General features: G+C 52.1%; 1 protein-coding gene across 10 annotated transcripts in view; it reads right to left on the reverse strand.

Moving 5' to 3' along the window:
• The window catches only part of TEP1 (telomerase associated protein 1), a 45,147-nt gene that overhangs the window by 5,645 nt on the left and 19,317 nt on the right, over positions 1 to 20,185 (reverse strand). For 7 of the 10 annotated variants that reach the window (XR_016392141.1, XR_016392144.1, XR_016392142.1 and 4 more), the window contains 39 exons: positions 19,703 to 19,861; positions 19,172 to 19,249; positions 17,521 to 17,651; positions 17,135 to 17,194; positions 15,753 to 15,911; positions 14,862 to 15,038; positions 14,579 to 14,699; positions 13,903 to 14,027; positions 13,519 to 13,632; positions 13,307 to 13,424; positions 12,954 to 13,148; positions 12,652 to 12,827; positions 12,409 to 12,565; positions 12,120 to 12,299; positions 11,560 to 11,652; positions 11,151 to 11,283; positions 10,861 to 11,011; positions 10,476 to 10,609; positions 10,202 to 10,290; positions 9,800 to 9,914; positions 9,116 to 9,356; positions 8,797 to 8,920; positions 7,865 to 7,989; positions 7,645 to 7,744; positions 7,282 to 7,437; positions 6,923 to 7,135; positions 6,554 to 6,707; positions 6,232 to 6,444; positions 5,516 to 5,676; positions 5,175 to 5,288; positions 4,090 to 4,197; positions 3,362 to 3,494; positions 3,202 to 3,278; positions 2,963 to 3,095; positions 2,691 to 2,827; positions 2,407 to 2,531; positions 1,174 to 1,317; positions 930 to 1,026; positions 91 to 196 (listed from right to left, as the gene is read on the reverse strand). Coding sequence is in view for 5 of the 10 variants with exons in the window: in XM_089907408.1 (XP_089763534.1) it covers positions 91 to 196; positions 930 to 1,026; positions 1,174 to 1,317; positions 2,407 to 2,531; positions 2,691 to 2,827; positions 2,963 to 3,095; positions 3,202 to 3,278; positions 3,362 to 3,494; positions 4,090 to 4,197; positions 5,175 to 5,288; positions 5,516 to 5,676; positions 6,232 to 6,444; positions 6,554 to 6,707; positions 6,923 to 7,135; positions 7,282 to 7,437; positions 7,645 to 7,744; positions 7,865 to 7,989; positions 8,797 to 8,920; positions 9,116 to 9,356; positions 9,800 to 9,914; positions 10,202 to 10,290; positions 10,476 to 10,609; positions 10,861 to 11,011; positions 11,151 to 11,283; positions 11,560 to 11,652; positions 12,120 to 12,299; positions 12,409 to 12,565; positions 12,652 to 12,827; positions 12,954 to 13,148; positions 13,307 to 13,424; positions 13,519 to 13,632; positions 13,903 to 14,027; positions 14,579 to 14,699; positions 14,862 to 15,038; positions 15,753 to 15,911; positions 17,135 to 17,194; positions 17,521 to 17,651; positions 19,172 to 19,249; positions 19,703 to 19,861 (5,326 nt within the window). In the remaining 5 variants the exon portion in view is untranslated. Of the gene's footprint in view, positions 1 to 90; positions 197 to 929; positions 1,027 to 1,173; positions 1,318 to 2,406; positions 2,532 to 2,690; positions 2,828 to 2,962; positions 3,096 to 3,201; positions 3,279 to 3,361; positions 3,495 to 4,089; positions 4,198 to 5,174; positions 5,289 to 5,515; positions 5,677 to 6,231; positions 6,445 to 6,553; positions 6,708 to 6,922; positions 7,136 to 7,281; positions 7,438 to 7,644; positions 7,745 to 7,864; positions 7,990 to 8,796; positions 8,921 to 9,115; positions 9,357 to 9,799; positions 9,915 to 10,201; positions 10,291 to 10,475; positions 10,610 to 10,860; positions 11,012 to 11,150; positions 11,284 to 11,559; positions 11,653 to 12,119; positions 12,300 to 12,408; positions 12,566 to 12,651; positions 12,828 to 12,953; positions 13,149 to 13,306; positions 13,425 to 13,518; positions 13,633 to 13,902; positions 14,028 to 14,578; positions 14,700 to 14,861; positions 15,039 to 15,752; positions 15,912 to 17,134; positions 17,195 to 17,520; positions 17,652 to 19,171; positions 19,250 to 19,702; positions 19,862 to 20,185 lie in introns of those variants that run through there. The other 3 variants (XM_089907410.1, XM_089907411.1, XR_016392145.1) reach the window with 3 other exon arrangements.

Raw genomic sequence — 20,185 nt, forward strand, 5'->3', positions numbered from 1 at the left:
AGAGTTTGAGCCAGGTCTTAGACTTTGAAGGATCCACCATCCTCCCCTAGGCCACCTCTGGATTCCTTGGGCCCTCCCATCACCACTCACCAGATTCAGGTTTGGCCTGAGTTACCGATATGAGGGTCTTATTAGGATTCTCTAAGCTCAGATCAAATTCTGGGCACTCTGAAAACTCTCCTAATTCCTTTTGGCTCTGTGAAAGGATAGATCATTTTGATTAGCCTACTTGTATCACTTACTGCTACCCAGACAAAGCAACTCTTTTCTGCTCTGGGCTGGTCAAGATTTTTCAAAATCGTATCCTAGGTACAGGAAAGTACTAATACACAAATCTTAAATGGACATCTTGATAAAATTTTACATGTGTATACATCCATGTAATCCCTGTCCAGATCAAGATGTAGAACATTTCCATCACCCTGGAAAGTCGCCTTCACGCCCCTTCCCAGTCAATACCAGAGTATCACCACCCCCAGAGCTAACAATATTCTGACTTCTGTCACTATAAATTACTTTTGCTTGTTCTTGAACTTCATTTAGGTGAAATCATGTAATATGTAGTTTTTTGTGTCTGGCTTCTTTCGCCCAACATAATGTCTACGATATATATCTGTACTGTTCAAGACACTGCTAATACTCACAGTGGCAAGACAAGACAGATATGAAGAAAATGCAATGAAAACAACTAGGTTTATCGTTTCCCACGATTCTTTTAAACACTAGAATCCTTTTTAGTATCAATGAAATCTTATAGGGAAACCCAATATAAAATGCTCTTAAGTAGAGCTATAGTTGAAGGAAGAGAAGGGGATTTGGAACCAACTGCTTTTCCCTTCCTTCCTCTTATCCTCCATCATGGCCCCAAGGCTTTAAAACATTGGTCCTGGACAAATGTTTGTTTTAACACACACCCAGACAGAACTTACTGAGAAAGAAAGAACTCTGAGGTTCATTGACTGCAGGACAAACACACCATAGTCCTGGTGGGTGGACAACATTATAGGATCTTCTGAATAGCTTCTCCTGGTTGATAAGAAAGAAAGAGGCTAAGCCCAGGAACACCTCTCCGTATGACCCCAATGTTTGTTCTAGTTAGACCCAAACTCAGGGTAGCCACTAACCCACTTTTCCTCTTTTCTCCAGCCCAAGAGAAAACATTTTGGATCTTACCAGATTACAGAGGGCTCATCACCTGGCTTCATGTGCAGTAATTGCAAATCTGCTTTGGCCAAGATGAGGGAGTGACCGTCAGGGACCAGACTTACACCTGTCAGGAACCCTAAGTCCTCCTGCAGAATTCGGTTCAGGTGAAGACTATAGCGCAAAAAGGGATACATGGACAGAGAAAGATTCTACCTTAGTCCGCCTCTCTCAGTTCCCCATGAATTCCTCAGGAGGAAAGTATAAAACAAAATATATCACCATCCCTACAAATTGTGTTCCTCTTTCTGTTTTTGTTATATTAGTATTCATCATACCATCATCACCTTATCTGCTCAAACCAGGAATCTCTAACATTCCTGTCCTTTCCTTCCCTCCTGACCTCCAATTGATTGATAAGCACTGTGGACTCTACTGGCAACACATGCCTAAATCTTTATCTTTCCTTTTCATCCCCACTGCCCAGGTCAGGGCTCACGTTCTGTCTTCCCTGGACTAGAGCATCAGCTGTAAATGTGGTCGCCCTACGTTTAGTATCTCTCTACTACTAACCATCCTCCGTGTGGCCACTAGAGTTCTCTTTCTAAAATTCAGATAATTATTCTGCTCAAAATTCTTAGCACTGTGCCCTCTACAGCTTGGCCCCAGTTTATTTTTTCAACCCAATTCCCCACCACCACTCGCACCAAGAACCCAAAGACTGAGCTATACTCAGAACACACCACGCACTCTCATGCCTCCATGCCTTTTGTTAATGCTACCTCCTCTTCCTAAAACACCATTCCCTTCCCTTTCTGATTCAGAAAACTCCTACTCATCCTCTAAGCCCAATCTCAAATAGCAACTCTTTTGTAATCAGTAAATGTCTTAAATTCTGCAGCCCCAGGAATTTTACATATATGTATATAAAAAATATATATATATAAATATATATATATCTTTATTATAGCAGTAATCACTCTGCATATTGTTGGCAGTTTACTTATGTGCACATTCCTGTACTGTGAGCTCCCTTAGTTAAAAATTAATTTCAATCTGGTTCACACTGCCTGGCCCAGAGCTTAGCATAAAGTAGGCACTTGATAATTATTACTTAAATTGACAAGATGAGCAGAAAACAATTTCCCAGTGACTTTTTCCTGCTTACTAACATCCTATTGACCTAGTTCAGAAGTAGAAGGGAGTGATTTGAGCAAAATCCCAGATGTAACTGTATTCATTAACCCAGCCGCCTCATTTCACCTGAAATTTCTGGGTGCTGAACCCTTCTGCAGTTCCACTTGCCACTCACTGACTTTTTCATCAGCACTGACAACAATCAAGGTGTGTGCTGAGTACCAGATCAGAGCACTGATGCGGCCTGGAGCCTAGTGAATACAAGTTTATTTCAGTATTTCTGAGGAACCAGGATTAACCTTCTTCCCCATCCCAGGCGTCTACGCAACCTCTAACCCCGGCACATACCATCAGATACATAGCCAGGGCAGAATTCACATAAACAAAGAACTGAAGTTGACCCAACTCACCTGTGCTGTGGCCACAGCCTTAGCTTCCTGCCACAGGGTGAGTTCCCCAGCTTGATTCCCAGACACTGCTATAGAACCGTCTGGGGCCCAGGCCACAGCAGTGATGGCTGCATGACTCCTGGGTATATATGTGTCATCTGGAGAAGAAAGGAAGTGATTCATTAGGAGCTGGACCACTGTTGGGATACAAGAGGAGATAGCAGGCTACCCTTGACCTTCTTGGTCCGACAAACACACCCCCCTTTCACACCTTGAGTCTCTCCACACCTCACCTGCTTCTTCAGGTACCTGCCAGAGCTGTATGGAACCATCCTCTGAGGCAGTCAGCAGGAGGCCTGAGGTTTCTGAAACAGCAGCTGCACTGACTGGGCCACTGTGTCCCAGGAGGGTGTGTGTTTGAAACACCTAGGAGGAAAGGATGGAGATGGCACAGTGGGGAGGTGACACAACAGGACGCTGTACCATCATACCCTCTCCACTGCCCCCACCCAAGGCCTTTCAGGGAACTCACCAAGAGTGGATTCCACAACCGTGTGGCCCCATCCAATCCCACAGTTACCACCAGAAGCTCTGACCCCAGCTGGCCAGCTGATAAGATACAGAAACTGAGTCAGGAGAAGGGGAGAAGGGAACAGGCAGCGGGGACGGGAAGGTGGCTGACATTTCATTACCTGCACTGGGCTCCAGGGCAGCTGCACAGTGGCTGATGGGTCCTGAGTGAGCAGGGATGCTGGTCATCTCCACACCCTGATGGTCCCACACTTTCAAGGTCCCATCTCGGCCCACAGATACCACGTGCCCCTCCTGCCCCAGAGCACAGGATAAGAGAAGAGTCACACTGAGTTGGACATGGGAATTACGACTCCCGCCACAGAGGTGTGGGCTCAGTATTAAGGGCCTAGAAGATGTCAAAGAATGAGGACACCCCAGATAGTGGGGCTGGGAGGCTCAGGACTTCCATCATGCCACAAGGTCATGATACTGAGATACTGTGTTTTCATGCTCTCCCTCCCCTCACACCAACTTTCAGCCTCAATACCCTAATCCTGCTCTAATTCAGGCCCAAGCATCTCACTTTTTTTTTTTTTGTGGTACGCTGGCCTCTCACTGCTGTGGCCTCTCCCATTGCGGAGCACAGGCTCCGGACACGCAGGCTCAGCGACCATGGCTCAAGGGCCCAGCCGCTCTGTGGCATGTGGGATCTTCCCGGACCGGGGCATGAACCCGTGTCCCCTGCATTGGCAGGCAGACTCTCAACCACTGCGCCACCAGGGAAGCCCAAGCATCTCACTCTTTATACTCCTTTTGCCTTTGGGATTAGATACGCAATGCATCCAGTCTCCCAAAGCCCCCTTAACCTTCCCAGGGACCCCCAGTGAGCTCTCCACTGCCTTCTCACCACGGCCAGCACGGCGCTCGCGGCACTCTGGTGACCCAGGAACTGACCAAGCTGCTGTCTCGACTCTGGGTCCCACAGCCCTACAGAGCCATCACTGGAGCAGGAGACCTGCAGAGTCAGAGGGCAGAGGAGTGGAATAATCAGCATCCCTCCAGCATTTCTCTATACTTATAACGTAGGGTGGAGGGCGGTAAGCCTTGTGATTAACAGCAAGGGCTGTCCTGGGTTCAAATCCTAGTTCCACCATTCATTGCTTGGTGACCTGGGGCCAGTTCATCTCTCTGGGCCTCAGGCTTCTCATCTGTTCAACTAGGATAATGACAGTGTACCTACTGATATGGGGCTGAAGCATCTACGTAAAGGACTTAGCAGGATGCCTGGTACATAGTGAGCATTGAATAAATAGTGGCTATTGTCCTTGTTATTAACATAATGTCAGTCAACAACAACTTTCTCTCACCCCGACAAAGGTGAGAAGTCTGCAACGCCCAGGAGAGATCTGGCTGCCTAGAAGTCAGGGGTAGGACAGACAATGATAAGTCTATTCAATTGCTACTCGTTTCTTTTTGAGAACAGGGACTCTGCGTTGGAAAACTAGGCTTTACCAACGTTGAGTGCATAATTTGAGACCCATTTTTCACTTAGGACCAAAGAAATCATAGCACTGCCTTTACCTGCAGACACAGGGCATCCTAAGCCCTTGGGGAGACAGTTCTGTGTTCTTGTTAAGAGCATGGGCTTTCTTATCATAAAGTTTACTGGCTCAGCTTCTTCACTTACATGACCCTGGAAATGGTCTTTAATCTAGCTGAGCTCGATATCCTTGTCTATGAAATAGAGAGAATAGTACTATCTTCTTTACAGGGTGTTGTAAAGACTAAATGAGGCCATATATGCCAAGGGCTTAGTCCAATGTCTGGCACATACTAAGTGCTCAATAAATGTGAGCTATTATATTGGGTGTTAGAAAATCATATACTATATTATAAATGGGTATTAGGAACAGGATGAGGTGGGATATGTTGTCCTCCCCCAGGAACCCTGCTGAGCTTTGTGCCACGCCCCCCCCCCACCCCTTCACTCACCAGGAGGTTGTCTTTGGTCCAGGCACAGCCAGTAACCCAGTCTCGGTGACAGGCAGAGAAGGAGCAAATCAGAACAGGGGCTTTGGGTGTCCTCACATCCCAGCAGAGCAGACTCTGGACAGGCCCCAAGAGAGGAAGCCATCAGGACCACAGGACACCAGAGCCATCTCAGGCAAAAGGTTTCAAGGAAAGAGGGAATGTCAGAGGAGGACGGGTGGACAGATCCCGTACAGGCCATTGAGCAAAGCAAAAAGCTGGAGGAAGCAGTGGGAAGTGAGCTGCTCAAGAATCCAGGACCAGAGGGGCTGGGGGCCCACGGGGAGGAGGGCCCTGCAGCTCACCCGATCCCTGCCCCCGGTGGCCAGGCTGCATCCATCGGTGCTGAAGCTACAGCAGCTTACGGGGCCCTCGTGTCCCCGGAGCTCAGTGCCACAGGGAAAGTCTTCTGTCTTTTGTGGCAGTGCCAGCAACTGCCTTGGCCACAGACGCACTGTGAAGTCCTCTGCATTAGAAATGGGGAGACAGGAAGATTTTCTGAAAGAGGAAGTGACACAGGCCTGGGAGGCCAGAGACAAAGGGAATCATGGGGGCTGAAGGTGATGTCTGAGGGCACAGCTCCAAGGGAGCGACGCCGTGAGTCCCACCCAGGCCCTGGACAAGGATCATTCACCATGTGAGGCACAGGGCAGGAATGCCAGGCACTCCCAGCTCTGGCTCTGCGGCCGTCTCCTTCTAACTCCCGACTGCACCGCCACACCCTCCTCTCCTAAAGTGCACAGTGTCACTTTGAACAAGCCTCTTACCTAGACAGGACTAAGGCCATTTTCACCTTAACGTCTCTCTCTTCTCCTAAGGGAGACCCATCCCTTTTACACAGCAAAATCCCCCACTAGGCAGAAACTCAAAGGGTGACACTTTGCAAGTTATAAAAAAAAAAAAGCTATATAGGTGTGTGTATTTTCATGCACACATATACATACAAATTGAAGAAAGGTGTTAGCACATTTGAAAGGAACAGTGATTCACGACCCTGTCCATGCCCACTGCCCAGCCGTACCTGAGGCAGCAGCCAAGAGTTCCTGGGACGTGGCCAGTGCCAGCACAGGCTTCCGGTGTGTGGACAAGAGCCAGAGGGACTGAAGGGAGCCTCCCTGGAGCAGCCAGCCCTGCAGGGCCCCATCTTCTGCACCACTCGCCAACACCTTAGGGCTGAGCCAGGCCAGTGCAGACACTGCCACATCTAGCGCTTGACACTGAGCCCCCTGGGAACCTAGAGAATGAGGGACAACAACAGAGTAAGACGCTCAGAAAGAGGGCCAGAGTTGGGGGAGAGGGGCCCTTTCCAGGCTCAGACACTCCAACCCTTCTCCCTCCGGTACCTGAAGAGATTGTGTAGATCCGAATGCCATCTGCTCGGTACCCAACAGCCACCTGATCGCCATCTGGGCTGAGGGCCACGGAGAGGGCAGAAGAGAGAGAGGGGCAACCTAGGCACCCACGGGGACGACCCAGAGACCCGGACCACACCTGAACCTGAGGGCCAAGAAAGGGGCTTAAAGATAACCCACCCCCCATTAAAGTCCTCCTTCCAGAGACTCGTCCCCAAGAGCTACTGTGCACACACCGCACCCCCTCCCCGTAGCACAAGCTCCTCCAGACTCCTCGTCAAAGGCGCCACCCTCCCCCAAATAGTCCCACACCTTTGCAACCCCTCCTCATAGCCCACCGCCAGCCCTCTGTAACCTGACCTTGCCATCCTCTCCAGCCGTCAGTAACTGGCATCCAGCACGCAGGAAAAGGGCGGCAGTAACAAAGCCGTGGTGCGCAGGGAAGGCAGCCAGCCGTGTCCCCTCCTGCCAGACCCAGAGCTCCACCATCCCGTCCAGCCGGCCCACAGCTACAGCCCGCCCAGACGCACTGAAGGCCAAGGCACGGACAGAGGCTCCTGGGGCCCCCAGCTCCTGCATGGAGAGGTAGAAACTGGAACGTCAGGGCCCTGCTCTCAACCCAAACTAAGAGTGACCCAGGATGCAGGTGTCCGCCATTTCCCGCCCTCCACTCCCACCCTCCCGTGCTTCCTTCCCCAGGGCCACCCGGCTCCTCTCACCTTGGTGACTTGGAGCCCATCCACCTGGAAGAAGCTGGAACTGCCAGCCCAGCTGCCAATGGCTATCACCTGCCCCTCTGGGTGGAAAGCGATGCAGTTGAGGGGCTTGGGACAGGCGTGCTGGGAGGCCAGCTGCCCGCGGACCGTGTCCCACAGCTGGACGAGAGAGAAGGGGAGGAGGACTCGGTGCTGGACATAGATGTCTGAGCCGCTCAGTCCCAGAGCTCCAGGGGCCACCTTGTCCAGTCCCCTGCCCTCAGCAGGCCAAGCAGCCGGAGCCTCTGCCGCACTGAGGAGAACGATCTCACAGGGCTGACCCCGAGTTCAGGGCTGCTTGCACCACCACAGTCCCCTGGTCCTTACCTTCAAGCCTCCCCCCAGGCACACGGTGGCCAGAAGCCGGCCGTCTGGGCTCAGGCAGCAGCCGGTGATCCGGTACTGGTGAGCCTTGATCTGGAGCACCCTTCCCCAGGGAGACAAGGTCAGGGGGCCCCCCGGCCACAGACTCCCTCCTCGTCCCCCTCCCCCTGGGCTTCCAACAAACAGGGACGGCCCTCACGCAGAGACGTGAGGGGCCCCTTACCGACAGCCGTGCTGCAGGTCCCAGAGCTCCAGGAGCCCGTCAAAGCCAGTAAGAAAGAGGGCGTTGTCGGAGAGGAACGAACAAGAGGAGACCCCATCACAGCCACTCACCACAGACCTCTCCTCCTGTGACAGTGAGCGGGGAAGCGCACTCAGGACACGCCCCTGACCAGTCCACATCCAGCCACTCCAAGCCCCAACCAGGAAGGAGGCAATGGCTAGAAGGGCTGGAGCCCTTAGCTCTCTACACTCCCTGCTACGTCTCAAACTCTGGCCCTCTGGTCCCACAGCAGGAGCCCCTGTGAAAAGTGCAAAGCTTCGGGCCCTACTCCAGACCTAGGCCAAGCTCGAACAGCTTCAAGTGGGACCTCCTGATCCAAGTGAGGTCACATCGTCCCCCTCACTTCGAACCCCGTACGTAACCCCGAGTCACAGAAGGTTTGGTGCTTCTGAGGCGGGAATGACGTCACACACACGCCTATGGGGGGCGGGGGGCACTGACATGGGTAGAAGAGATGGCGGCTGTGGCTGCAGAGCCCACCTCTCCCGCCTACTGTACTACCGCCTGCTGCCGTTATTCTCAGCAACTTACAGGGAACATCCCCGCAGCATCTTCGCCCGGGCTCCTCACTCAACCCGGAACGCCTCCCCGTCTCCATCCTACGTCCTCCAGTAACTGCACAACTCACTTAGCTCTTACCTATGCCACATGGCTATGTTTTGGTTCCTTTTTTACCTTGTATGCCTTGTTTTTCAACAAAACTGACCACCTGGTGGGCAAAGACAATGTCCTAAGCCCTGTGTTCCTTGCAGTGTTTAGTATAGTGCCGAATCAAACAGGGTGGTAACTGGTGGGTTTGGCTTGCCTCGGGCTTCGGGGCAGGACGTGAGGCTCTTCTGAAGGTAAATCCCACCCCGCCTTGTGTGCCGTACCTGCCAGGTTCTCAGGTCCAACAGGTAAACCGTCCCACTGGCAGTGCCCACAGCTGCTCTTTGCCCATTGGGGGAGAAGGCCGCAGCTGTGGGGGGTGAGAAAACTGCCAGGGACAGGCTGGAGCTAGAGGAAGAACAGCAAGAAAGGGAGGAGATGAGGAATGAGGGGAAGGAAGAGGATGGGAATTCGTTTCTGCATTTCTGGGCCTGAACCCCCCTCTCCATGGTGACTGCGGTCTGTTCTTTACTCTCCAGTTTCAGAGAGGGCTGCAGCTTGCTCTCTGGCGGGTTTGCCAGCATCTGGGGTCAAGGGTTTTACCTTTGCTGGCCCCTCAGGGTCTGGGGTTTATTAAGCCAACGTAGCATGCGCTGGAGGTGCCATCGCTGGGAGAGCTGGGGGGCCTGGCGGCAAAGGGGCGAGTACAGAGGCTGGTTGGCTGCCTGCTGGTGCAGGAGCAGTGGGTACTGGCTGAGGACTGAAGCCTGCTGCCTCAGGAAGGTGTGAAATACAGCAACATCAGCCTCAGGAAGCTTCTGTTCCTTGTCAGGGACTGAGGAAGCTATAGAAGAGATGTGGGGTGTCACTGGGGAGCCAGCCTGGACCCCCATTAACCCCAGCACCAAGTCAATCATATGATATGTCTAAAATGCTAAGTCTCAAAGTGTGGCCCTCTGGTCCCACATCAGGAACATCTGTTAAAAGTACGAAGCTTTGGGTCCCACTCCAGACCTAGGAAACCAGAATCTGGGGACGCAGGGATCAGCAGTTTCAACAAGTTTCCCAAGTAATTGTATGCCCACTAAATAAAGTGTGAGAGCCTCTGGTTTAAGAGACCTAAGCAAAAGGTCTCCCAAGAATCACATGCTTACCCTCTTGCCTTTTCACCTTGGAACAGAAATTCAACTGTTCTTTCCATTACACCTCCCTCCGAGCAGGCCGCCCCCCATGAACACACCCAGGAGCCACTGCTTGGAGAAGACTCCACCCAGTAACTCATCTCACCATAGAGGGCATGGGCCTCCAGGAGCTGAGACATCAGACCCAGTTCCAGGTGTGCAGCCACCACGTGGAGACTGGTAAGGAACTTTGCAAGAAAGCCACGGTTCCCGCTCTGGAGCTGGGAAAGTCAGACTGGATTCATTAGGGATGTGATGAGGCTGGTGAGGAGGGACCGTCTAGTCTTGGACCCTGCCTGTGCAGCTAAGACCTAGACTTAGGAGCTGGGACAAAGGACCTGAAGGACGAGGGCAGGAAAACTGAAAGGAGAAAGGTACACGGAGTTTGGTAAGGGGGTGGGGGTGATAACGGCAGTGGAGATGATGGTGGTGGTCATGGGGGAGAGGGGTCTCAGAAGAGCCAAAGAAGTTCCTTGGGAGAGGGTGCCTATAGGATCTGGGGACTAACCAGGTGATAAGGCAGGTCTCCCAGAGCTTCAGGAGGGCAACTTCGGAAGGTACCTGAGGCATCAGGGTCACACGTCTTCCAGAGCTGAGCTGCAGGTGTGGGTCACAGGAACAGGCACTGAGACGGGCTCGGCCCTGAAGCATCTCCAAAGATCACATACCTCAGGCTACTGCAAGAGCCATCCACCCCCTGGGGTAGCAGGTGAGGGGGCCAGCCGATGTGGAGTACCAGGTCCCACAGTCAGTGTCCCGGGGGTTCACTGGGCTGCAGTCACCTGCGATGAGGATGTGTGCCGTCTTCTCCAGCTCTGGCCTCTTCCCATAGCGACATTTAGCGGCTGTTCTCAGGGGCCCATCACGGAGGCAAAGCCGGGCACCAGGGCGCTCCAGGGGTCCCTCCCCTAGCAAACTGATCCCGTGTGAGGGAGAGAAGGCAGGACAAGAGGGAGGAGGCCTGTAAGTGAGCATCTGGCACAGCTGTGGGTTCCCATTCCCACCTCAAACAGTGGTAACTTGAGTGACAGCCATTCAGGGTCTGGGAGACAAGTGTCAGGGGCTATACGGAGGGAAGGGTAGGATGAAGGGAGGATCACATGGGGCCCTCGCTCAAAGACAGGGAGGTACAGAAGTCAGTGGGAGCTCAGCTGGGGGCACCTATACCTGCGCAGACTCTGGACGAGGTAGGCAAACGAACCCATGGGGTAGGGGTCCCCGCTGTTACCAGCAGCCACTGCTTCTTCCCAGGTCTTGGCCCCCCTGGGAAGTATCCGCCAGGCACTCAACACTCCATGCAACTGGTCCACGGTCAGACCTAAAAACCCAAGCTCTCTGAGGCCCTAAACCACGCAACGCACCCGCCCCCATGACACCTAGTCCCTCCTTGTACCGCTTGCTGAGGCCCCAACCGAACTGAAGGTCATGCAACCCCTGAGCCCACTCCAAGTACTGACCGCTGCGGGTGACCTCAAGAGTGGCCAAGGCTTGGGGAAAGACATCAGGGCCATGCTCTTGTTCCAAGGTGCCCAGGATGTGCTGCAGCAGCAGAGGGACGGTAGCGGGCAGGGTCCGGAGTCTCTCAGACACCTGGGAGGGGACAGGGAGGGGCCTCAGTCAGTGAGGGGAGGGGGAGAAGCAGCTTTGGTTGTGGGTAGGGGAGGGGACATCAGGGAAAAAAATGCGAAGGGATGACAAGGAAAGAGCAACGCTGGTGGGAGAGAAGCAGGGCTTGGGGGTGTGGATGAGGAATGGGTGATCACAAGATGGCAAAGGATGAGGGTGGGAGAAAGAGGCTGAATGGAGACTGAGAAGTGGGATTAGGACTTCGAAGATGAAGAGAGAGCGTTCACGTCCTCCACTGACCTGCTCAAAGAGCGTGAAGAGCCTCAGGTGATCAGTGACCAAGCGCAGGTAGAACGGCAGGGCTGAGCCCCGCTTCACCAGCAGCAGCTGCATCTGAAGACTCAGAGGACTCAGCACAGGACCAGCGAGCCTGGCCACAGCCAGCCCTCCACCCCCTGCCCTCCGTCCTGGCACCAAGCCCAGTGCGGGGCAGCTTCTCCTCTCAGAGGCCCCACCGGGGAAGAGACCCCTGGCATCACCTCAGGACACAGCCATCCCTGCCCCGCACTGCTCTAGCCAGCCAGCCGCGATTTCAGAAAACCCCCCGCGGTTCAGCCTACCCCATTCGACAGCCACAGCTTTCTCCTCCCCTCGCCCGGACAGGCCCTGGAGGGGCCATTCACCACGAGAAAAGGAATGGGTGACATTATAGGGAATCGCAGTTAACTTACTGACAACTTCCCTCGGCTGAGAAAATGAAGGAGCTGGTCTGTGTGGGGCAGCTGCTAGCTTCAGCACCCAGGGTTCTCCCAGCTCCTAGATTCACCCCACACGCCCACCTGCCCTGGCCTACACCCAACCTGGTTGTTGAAAGGTGACTCTTCCAACCGCTTCCCGTACAGAGCCAGCTCCTCTCGCACCAGCCGGGCCCGGGCAGATGGCTCCAGAGGCCCCAGGGCCACCACGTGGGCACCTTGGCTCTGCTCGAGTGTCTCCCCCAGGCCGGAATCACTGGACACACTCAGCACCAGGTGCACCCACTGTGGGATTTGGGCAACAGGGTAAAAACGTTGAAGGAAAAGGAGGAGAACGCTGTTGGAGAGGTCCCTCTCCCTACTGCATCCCACCCCACCTCCTTCTCACACTTACCCGGGGAAGGGTCTTAGGGATCCAGTCCGAGATCAGCCGTCCACGCTTGTCCACCAACCTGTCAGCCCCATCAATGATCAGCACCAGAGGCTGGCCAGTTTTCAGGGACTGAGCAGACTTGGGGAGCAGCCTCTGCTGTAGCTCCCACACCAGGCCCCTGTGTGTGCAGGAGGAGGACCAAGGTCAGCAGGGGTGGTGTCACGTGCTATCAACAAGGCTGGGCTGAGTCGGGGAGAAACACACCGGTATGTGCTGGGGAGGGCACTTGGCTCTTGCAGTTGGCTATGCAGATAGGCACAGAGGCGTCTGAGCAAGGTGAGGACAAGACCCTGGTCAGGGCGGGCCCCTGAAAAGTGGAAGAAGACTAAGGGGGCCACCGTGGCCCCATCAGGAGTTTGCAGGGCTGACACAAGAGATGCCTGCATGGGAAGAAACCAGAAAACATGGTCACATTTCACATGCACAAGCTTCCTGTTTCCCACCTCCTTAGCCCTCCTGAGCTCACGCAGCCCTCCCTTCCTGTCCAGGCCTCTGAGACTCTGTACCAGGAAGGTGGTCTTGCCCTGTCCCAACTGCCCGGTCACCAGGCTCAGCCTCCCCCGGTGGCGCCTCAGCTTCTGCACTGTGTCCTGAAGAAGGCGCGGTCGGGCAGGGCTCGGTGGGTTCTTCAGCTGCTGAAAGGCGGCCTGGACCAAGTCATCATCTTGGATGGGCACTGGCTGCTCCAGCTGGGCCGCAGGCTGAGAACGCATGGGGCAGTGACTACCTATGTTTCCATGTTCCTCAGGACCCGAGGCCTAAAACTCACTGTGCCCCCCACCAAGTTACCTCCCACCCAGGACTACCCGGCCCAGCCTACCCCCTCTCCACTCCCCTGGCCACCAGAGCTCCTGCTGACCTGTAGGTAAAGCTTCTGGATCATGTTCCACACGTCCTGCAGAACCAGCTGCCCAAACGTCTCCAGCTCCCCAACATAGGGCCGGCCAGCTGCTACATCACCCCACTTACAGTGGTATCTGCAGGAAAAGCGAGCACAAGCAGGGTCACAGCGGGCCGGGGCCCCCTCACCACCTCGCTCCGTGCAGGTGTTCCCTACCTCTCCCAGCTCACCTGCGACAGGTGATCCCTTCCTGTCTGCTCAGGTAGCTCTTCAGTTCTGAGAGCCGATGGGCAGCCTCTTCAGACTCAGAAATAAAGTCAGACTTCCAGGCATCTGGCACAGAGCTGACCACCAAAGATACCCCAAGAGCGGGGCTGGATTCAGACCCCAGCCTCTCTCCGTCCCCAACCACCAGACCTCGCTGTGGTTCCCTGAAACCCCTCAAGTGGAGATCTCCTGCAAGGCTGCTTTGGTGCTGCAAGGCAAGCCCTCTGGTCCCTGTTTCTCCATTCCAGGTCCCCCTCTTGTACTCTGAATGTTACAGACAGAAGACACGTCCACTGAGCCTGTCTGGCCTTCTTTGGAGACTGAGGCCTGGAGGCAACAGAAGGTACCTGAGGAAGCTAGAATCCCGGAAGTAGATGAGAGGCTGGGCAGAGGGCTGCAGGCGGAGGCCCCGATTCAGGAACTGCATCACCTCCATCTCCGTCACAGAGCGACCTGAAGGGTACTGCTGGGCCTGCAGGGAGAGGCCAGAGAGCAGGCATGTTCAGTCCTGGTCACACAAACCCCTCCTCTGAGACCTGCCAAGACCCCAGGGCCCCTTCATCTCAGTAATGTTCCTCTCTCCCTCCAGATACAAGCCAGTAAAATATAGCTAATAGCTAACGTTGATGGAATGCCTTTCACATGTGGAGCATTTTTAAAGTAGATTTCTAATTGTTATAATAACCCTGCACTGTAGACATCACTGTTTCTCTTTAATATATGAAGAAGTTGAGGCTAGATTAAGATAAACCGTTTTCCATAACGCTGCACAATGACAGAAGGGAGATCAGAACCCAGCTCTGTCTGACGGCAAAGCCTGATCAGCCCTACAACTTACCTCTCGCACCCCATGGCCAACCCAGAGGTATTTCCCAAAGGAATTCCCTGATCTAGGACTTGATCACTCACAGAACCTTCTACCTGTGTTGCACTTCAGGTCTCAAGGACCTGCCTGTGCAGAGTCCCAGGGTTCTAGACATACCGAGGCTTCTCGCATCCCTGCCCCAACCTTGTCTGCCTTACCCAGAGGAAGTGAGGATGGTCAGGGAGGCTGTAGTTGGGGGGAACATAGCCATAGCGGGAGCCCAGGATGCCCACAAACAGCTGCGAGTTCTCCACCTCCCCTAGGCACACTTCCAGCTGCCTGAAGGATGGTTATAGGGGCGTCGTGTCAGGGAGACGGGGCTCTGGCTCACAACCGATAGCATCCAAAGAGCACCCCGTACCCTTGGCACTTGCCCAGGTCAGCTCCCCCACTCAAGCCCCTCCTCGCCGACCCAGCCCCTCTTCTCTGTGGCCCCCATACCTGTTCCGACGGGTCTCCTCCTCAGTGACGCCCCAGCGCAGGTCGATGGCATGAAGGCTGATGCAGTGGGGGGCCGCTCGGGCCTGCAGTGCTGGCAGCAGGGACCTCAGCAGCAGGTCCCGTTCCCCATGCATGTCCCGGAAAGTGGAGGAAATGAAAAGGCGGACGCTGCGCCATCTGCAGGAAAGCCAGGGATCAGCCCACAGCCCAGCTCCACACGCGGGGCTGTGACCTCCCCTCAGCACTGAGAAGTCAGATACAGCAGACTGCAGGGTGGGAGTCCAGCAGGCCTCCAGAGAATAACCTGCTTGTAACCTCAACTGCAGAGCCTAGAAATTAAACCCCACCTGGGGACTGCCAGTGCAAGGGGCACAGGTTCAGAGAGCTAAGATCCCACGTGGCACGCGGCGTGGCCAAAAATAAATAAATGAACCCACTTGCCATTTCTCGGGCACCCCTCCTGTGTCAGCAATAATTATTACACACCTACACTCTGCCCGTGAAATGCTCATGACCGCGCTGTGAGGTAAGCACAAGCATTACCTCCATTGTACTGATCAAGGAACTACAGCTTAAGACATCAAGCAACTAGCCCAAGTTTCAAGCTACTATGTGGCAAAGCCAGGATGGAAAAGCCAGAGCCTGCGCCCCTAAGCCCTCTGCCTGAGCCCTGGTGCCTGCCACGCGCCTCGCATCCTAACCCCTTTCCCTAGTAGAGAAACAGGCATGCTCACCATCTGTGTTAGAGACACCCCTACCTGGGAAAGAGGAAGCATTCCTCAGCGAATAGAACAAGCAGCATCTCTACAGTCAGAATTTCAGTCTCCTGAGTTTCTCTAGGTTTCGACTGAAGCCCCTCCCAATTCACAGGGGCATAAAACACAGACTGACCCACGTTGGAAAACAGGAGCCAAGGGGCTTGGAGTATTCTCTTCCAGTGGCCGGAGAGACTGGACCTCTGTCTTCCCTGGGGGCGGTGGAATCTTGAATATTTTGTCCATTTGGCCTACGTGTTCTAGAAGGCGGGAGGCCCCACGCTCTGCAATGAACCTGTCATAAAGAGTGACAAAATAAATGAGAGCGAAATAGCAAAGTGAGAATCAGGAAGATCTTCCAAGGGGGCAGGGGACAAAGATATGGCAAGATTAGGTTCACCCAGTTAACTGGAGCTCCTTAAGAAGACCATAAACAGTAAATGTAGACTTGAAATAAGCGAGGCAGCAGAACCACAGGAATGAAAGAACAAAGATGAAACCCAGTTAGAGCCTCTTCTGCTGTGTGCATGGTTATCATAGGCTTTCTGTTGGGCCAGAGGCAACTGGGCTGAATGAAGGTGTAAAGATTCAGGTTATTCCAGTCTGGGCTTGATCAGCTCAGTACCAGCCATGAAAGCTCCCTGGAGAGGGAGGGAAGTGTATGAGGCTTCCTAACAGGAGTAGGGGGCAATGGGTGGCATCCAAAGGAAAAGGCAGGGGAAAAAAACAAATAAATGGGAACCCTAGTAGCGGAAAGAAAAACAAAGTTAAAAGATTTCTGGATCTGGCATAAATAAATAAAGTTAACATGGAATTTCCTCTGAAACGGAATGGAGCAGAGGCCACAGAGAATGAATAGAAGTGATGTGACCAACTCTTGAGTTGTTCCCTTAAAAGCAAACAGCACAATCTCCCATGTCTCCTTTTCTCATTTCCTACTAGATGTAATACAAAACTAATGGCTGGAGCTGGAGCAGCCATCATGAACTATGAGGTGGAAGCAGAGTATTTGAGGATGGTAGAGCAACAGATAGAAGATGCCCAGGTCCCTGTAATACTGTGTTGTTGCCATGCTTAGACAGCTATAAAAGAGGAATAAACTTTTATCTTGCTTTTAAAAAGGAAGTGAGGACTTCCCTGGTGGTGCAGTGGTTAAGAATCTGCCTGCCAATGCAGGGGACATGGGTTCGATCCCTGGTCCAGGAATTCCTGATCCCATATGCTGCGGAGCAACTAAGCCCCTGTGCCACAACTACTGAAGCCCGTGTGCCTAGAGCCCATGCTCCACAACAAGAGAAGCCACCGCAATGAGAAGCCCGTGCACCGCAACGAAGGGTAGCCCCCGCTCGATGCAACTAAAGAAAGCCCGCACACAGCAATGAAGACCCAACGCAGCCAAAAATAAAATAAATAAATTTATTTTTAAAAAAGGAAGTGAACAGAGCAGAGGCCACAGATAATCTCTAAAAGATGTTCTAACAAAGCCCCCAACCTCTCCAGTGTCCATCCTGTACTCACTTCAGTATCCCATCAGTGCAGCCTGAGAGTGTCACGTCATTGGGATTCAAATCTGTGTATCTGGTAAAGGAAGAGTAGTCACTACCAGTCAGAAACAGTGCCAAGAACACAGAGTCACTGCCCCTAACATCCTAGGATGGACACCCTACCTGTGCACTTTTAATAGGGTTCTGTGCTAGGCTGGGACTGGGGTGGACCATCACGAAGGGGTATGGAGCCAGCCTGAAGACTTCAGAGAAGGTTCTAGCACTTGAAGTGCAATAGAGGTAAGAGACAGAAATGGGGAGGGGTCTGGTGAGTGCGAGTGTCCCACGCTTTAGTAGAGGTAGACGGGAAATATGGATCTCTATCTGCTGGCACTGGGCAAGGAATGTGAACGCCCTTACAGGTAACCTGTCCTTCTTAGAAGAACACCAACAAAGAGGCACTTGGGATTCACGTGTTGCCAGAAAAGCTGTTTGGCTGCATTTATCAGTTTCTCATTTGTAGTCTGGCCAAAGACGATGACCCTGTCCACCTGTAAGATGAAAAGGGAGGGGCTAAGATGAGGAACAGAGGGATAGTAGAGGTACCAAAGAGCTCAGGACAGCAAGAGGTCTCTGAGGACTGGGGAATTAGGAAAACTCTGAGGTGGGGTGAAAACGGCCTTTTCTGAGAGCACCCAGGGTGGGAAAGCCCACTCCACCCTGACTTGAGGGGCATCAAAGTAGAGTTTGGGGTTGGCAAGACATAGAAGCAACCTAAGTGTCCATCAACAGATAAATGGATAAGGAAAATGTGGTATATGGGATTCCCTGGTGGTCCAGTGGTTAGAATACCGTGCTCTCACTGCTGAGGGCCCAGGTTCAATCCCTGGTTGGGAAACTAAGATCCCACAAGCCACATGGTACAGCCAAAAAAAAAAAAAAAAAAAAAGAGGAAATATGGTGTGTGTATGTGTGTATATATATATATATATATACACACACATATATATAAATGTGGTGTATGTATATATATTTAGTGTGTATATACACACACACACACACACACACACACACACACACACACACAATGGAATACTACTCAGCCATAAAAAAGAACAAAATTTTTCCATTTGCAGCAACATGGGTGGACTTGGAGGGCATTATGCTAAGTGAAATAAGTCAGACAGAGAAAGACAAATACTGTATGATATCAGTTATATGTGAAATCTGAAAAATACAACAAACTAGTGAATAAAACAAAACAGAAGCAGGGTCACAGATACAGAGAACAAACTAGAGGTTACCAGTGGCAGGGGGATAATATGGGGTGGGGGGGTGGAAGGTACAAAGTACTGGGTGTAAGATAGCTCAAGGATGTACTGTACAACAGGTGGAATATAATCAATATTTTGTAATAACTGTACATGGAAAGTAGCCTTTAAAAATTATATTAAAAATTTTTTAATTTTTAATAAAAATAATAAAATTTTAACATAAAGTGGAGTTTGGGGTGGGGCAGTGTGTAGCTGGTCATTCAGGCTGACAAGAGCTGACTGTCAAACTTTTAGGAATTCTGTGAGCCAGATGTTAAACATGGACCGTCATTAAATATTAAGTTGTATAAGCTTATAATTGAATAAATTATATTAAAAACAAAGGTAATAAATACTAAAAAATCATTACTTCCTAATTATTTTACTACATTTCACTATTATCTACTCTTGACCTTATTTACATTTACTTTATCTCTATTGTGGAAATACTATACAAACTGTGCTGAGCACCTCTGAGTACCTCTTCCCCACTCTGTGTTCACTGACAGCATGTTGGTAGCTTGAAATCAGCCGTGGAAGGAGTAATTACATCATGGAAATTAGAAAATGCTATTAACCAAGACTTATTTTTCCAGATTGCTGGTTGCTAAATATTTACCAGCATGTCACTGACTAGGGGGTTGCAGCCAGCAGGGTATTGTGCATAGCGTGCAAGGAAGCTTTGAGAAATGAGATACATCAGTGTGGAGGAAAATGTTGGGGAGGGGAGGGTTTCTCAGGGACTGGGCAGTACTCACAGGGACCCTTTGGGTAGCCAGGGACAGCAAGTGCTTCCCAAAAGTAGGCAGGGACCATTCACACTTTTCATCCGACTCCTGAAGGAAAGAGACTTGTGTCATGTGGTTGCATGAGAGATGATCATTAAACAACAAATACTATAGTCTGCTCAAGAAATCTTCAGAACTAAGGGACTTCCCTGGTGGCGCAGTGGATTAAGATTCTATGCTCCCCATGCAGGGGGCCTGGGTTCCATCCCTGGTCAGGGAACTAGATCCCATGTGCATGCCGCAACTAAGAGTTCACATGCCACAACTAAGGAGCCTGCATGCTGCAACTAAGGAGCTGGTGAGCTGCAACTAAGGAGCCTGGGAGCCACAACTAAGGAGCCTGCCTGCCGCAACTAAGACCTGGTGCAACCAAATAAATAAATAAATATTTTTTGAAAAAAAGAAAGAAATCTTCTAAACTGAGTATAACCGAGCCTTTCCTAGTCAGGCTGTTCCCAGGCCTCTGTCTATTCACATATATTTGCATGGTGGGTGTCTGACCTGGACTTGAGCTTGGAGTTTGGCGGCAGTCTTCAGGATACCTTCCTCTGCCTTAATCACAGCAGTCTTCACAGTGCCACTTCCACACAGCAAGAGATCCACCTGCTCTGTCCGTGTCATCATCATTGCAATCAACAGCAGCACATAGTTCAGAGGGGGCTGATTGGACAAGCATCAGGGTAAAATAAGACTTCCCTATTTTAGAATCCACGTTTGCCCACCCAGCTCTAGAGGCCAAACGTCTCCACTGGTTGGGGAAAAGTGGACAAAATCCCCAATTAAGATGGGGCAGCTTCAGCAGTCCCCAGGAAGAGATGACCAGGTAGGAGGTGGAGAAGGGCCAGGATCCCTGCCCAAATTCAATACTGGGATGGAAGGAGGTGAAAGTGACACATATTTTGGTGACAGAAATTTAGAGAGTATTAAGGACGAGCCAAATGTGAAAGGTTAGTGCTACGATCCACGAACATGCTTGAGACCACA

The sequence above is a fragment of the Delphinapterus leucas genome, chromosome 2 (assembly GCF_059928025.1).
Source record: "Delphinapterus leucas isolate spDelLeu-1000000601 "Yukka" chromosome 2, BTC_Dleu_Yukka2, whole genome shotgun sequence".
In the NCBI taxonomy this organism is placed as follows: domain Eukaryota; kingdom Metazoa; phylum Chordata; class Mammalia; order Artiodactyla; family Monodontidae; genus Delphinapterus; species Delphinapterus leucas.